This window comes from Sinocyclocheilus rhinocerous, unplaced genomic scaffold (genome assembly GCF_001515625.1).
Source record: "Sinocyclocheilus rhinocerous isolate Xijiao unplaced genomic scaffold, SAMN03320098_v1.1 scaffold2184, whole genome shotgun sequence".
Lineage (NCBI taxonomy): Eukaryota > Metazoa > Chordata > Actinopteri > Cypriniformes > Cyprinidae > Sinocyclocheilus > Sinocyclocheilus rhinocerous.
Genome location: NW_015635537.1, coordinates 244,712 through 247,495, shown reverse-complemented (window position 1 = coordinate 247,495; position 2,784 = coordinate 244,712). Strand labels below are relative to the sequence as shown.

Below are 2,784 nucleotides of genomic sequence, written 5' to 3'. Positions count from 1 at the left end.
AATATATATATATATATATATATATATATATATATATATATTAATGAGGCCATTTATTAAACCTTTAGACAAAATATTTTGTAAAATTCAAAAAAAAAAAAAAGTTTAATGATAGTAAATGGAAAGGGTTAGTGATATTTTTTTAGCATATATTTGATACATCAAGCTTAGTATGATATGAGAAAATGGAGCTCATACTCGAAGAGGAAAAAACAACTCAGTTTTATTCAATGGCCCAAATTGAGCGAAAATATGCAATTTGATGCAGATGCTAGTATTTATGTTGCTAAAAATTAAGATTAAATTCTTATAGTTTGTAATGTAAAACAGTGAGATCTTTATAACAGTGTAGCAGACTACTTACATAAAATGCATTTAAATATCAGCTGTCACTCTATATTGCCCAAAAATAAGAATTTTTAAATGCTTGGTTTTATGATCAAAGCTCTGCAGTTTTTATTGTGACAGCAAAACATAATATAGGCCTAATACAATACAATGATCATTGAGAGATGAACAAATAAAAAATCCTCAAAAACCTGATGGATCATATTGAATCAACCCTCTACAATGCAAGTAAATCTGTTTTTGCAAATAAACTCTTCATATATATATATATATATATATATATATATAATAAATTAGTATATAAAATATTTAATATTAGTCTGGCGAGTAAACTAAAAAAATTACTAGCCAATGGCGATTCTATTGCCAAGGTGTCAGTAGAGGGTTGTTGAATACATTTTAACATGATTTTTCAAAAAAAATTATGAATGGATAATCAAGTAAACCTAAGCTGCTTCAGTCCAGTAGATGTTCGTCTTGTAATATTACTAACAATTTAAGAGTTATTCTTATGTTTACTTTAAAAATCATTAAAGATTTCACATTTGGCCATTTTTACAATTGTTTTACAAGGCATTTTTCTTACAAAAAAGGTATAAACTATCAATCAGACAGAAGGCATGTAGTAGATTGTGTACAACAGGACTTTTGGCAAAGTTTTGATCATGTTGATCGTTTAGAGACCTTAGAAATTTGTGTTTTGAATGTAACACTTTATTGCTTTATCAGAATCAGAATGTACATTACTCTTCTGGTCATTGCGCTGGAAACCTCATTAACCAAATGACCATGGTATAAGCGTGATAATGCATGGCTAGCTGTGCATTAAACGATTTTAATGCATGATGTGGAGGCCAAGAACCACCTGACCCATGCAATAATGGGTTACAGAATGTAACCCATTATTGGGTTAATGATAGTTTTTCACTGAGCATGCATTGCATTATGGAAATTGGATTTTTGGGAAGCATAAATGTGATGCTTCCTTAGAAGTTGGTCAACATGAAGTAGATGGAAAGCAGCATCATTTTTATGTAACAGCTTTTATAGTGTACCTATATGATGCCTAAAATGTTGCGTCTTACTAGGGATTGTTGTTGGAGTATATGTGAGTGTGTTTTTAACATTCACCATCAGCTTTATGCAAATATTGTGCTGATGTTGTGTGTTTAAATATTGAGTGGTCCTTCTGTTTCACTTTTTTTGTTTTTGATCTACAAAAGAAAAACAATTTTGCCTTTGAGAAATGGGTTTTCCTGCCCCTGCCTTTCATCTCCTTTCTGCTCTTCCTAAAAACATCAGATTGGACAGAGAGCAAAGGATTGAGGGAATAAATTAGATCTTTTTAAGCACAGGGTGACTTTGCATAAAACAGTGACTCAAACATAGTAATGCTGTTGCATTTCCTTTCCTGTCAGAAAGGAGAAAAGCAGTCAAGGATGTGGTTGCAGTTAACACTCCAGATCATTTAAGCTGTGGTGCTCAGGCAAATGATGCAGGTTTGAATCCGGTTTGCGATTCGTTCTGATCCTATTTCACCCTCCTTAAATAGTTTCCACTCTTCATTATTTCAATTAAGATTCAAAACGTGCATTGCTAACATAGATAGTAATACATTATAAGTGCACAAATTAAAGTCATTATCATTGATATTGTATTAGTAAGGGATAATGCATGGGTCGGGTGGTTCTTGGCCTCCACATCGTGCATTAAAATCGTTTAATGCACAGCTAGCCATGCATTATCATGCTTATACCATGGTCATTTGGTTAATGAGGTTTCCAGCACAATGACCAGAAGAGTAAAAATGATGGTTATTTCATCAGTTACGGCTCGCTAGCATTCTGCCTGCTTCAAATCAGACACAGAGATGAAATAATGCTGTAAGATCACATTTATTTAAATAAATCGATAGAGAGAGAGAGAGAGTGAGTCAGTGTTTAGACATGCATTGACTCCTAGTTGTTGTTGTTTTAATGTAAGGACAGTAGAGAGAAGGGACAGGGCATCATGACATGTTGCGATTCAGAAATGAACCCATGTCTGCCGCTTGAGCACCAGGAGTACTAGCTGCTAGATCTCAAATCTAATTCACTTAGGTTTCAAATTCATCCTTTTAATGAAGAGAGTTTGTGTGAATAATTGGAGTTGTATATGCCAACGGTAATGCTAATGATGTTAATGCTATTGTGTTTGTTCTTACAGTGCATCAAGTCTTACATCTCTGATTGGCATGTGGTCAACTACAAATATGAGGATTATTCCGGTGACTTCCGTCAGCTTCACAAGTAAGAACCTCAATTAGACCGAGACATGTTACAGCCTGTGACTGATTATAGCTATAGGGACAGAGGACTGCAAGGTATCATTGTTACAGTGTCCTCCTAGGCTGCTCTCTCTCTCTCTCTGTGTGTGTGTGTGTGTGTGTGTGTGTGT

At 34.0% G+C, this 2,784-nt stretch overlaps 1 protein-coding gene across 1 annotated transcript in view; it reads left to right on the top strand.

The window, feature by feature from the left end:
* Nucleotides 1-2,784, top strand: part of LOC107747233 (dedicator of cytokinesis protein 9-like) — a 106,942-nt gene that overhangs the window by 44,772 nt on the left and 59,386 nt on the right. Inside the window, exon 4 of the mRNA XM_016561685.1 lies at nucleotides 2,554-2,636. Within this exon, the coding sequence (XP_016417171.1) occupies nucleotides 2,554-2,636 (83 nt within the window). The remainder of the gene's footprint in view (nucleotides 1-2,553; nucleotides 2,637-2,784) is intronic.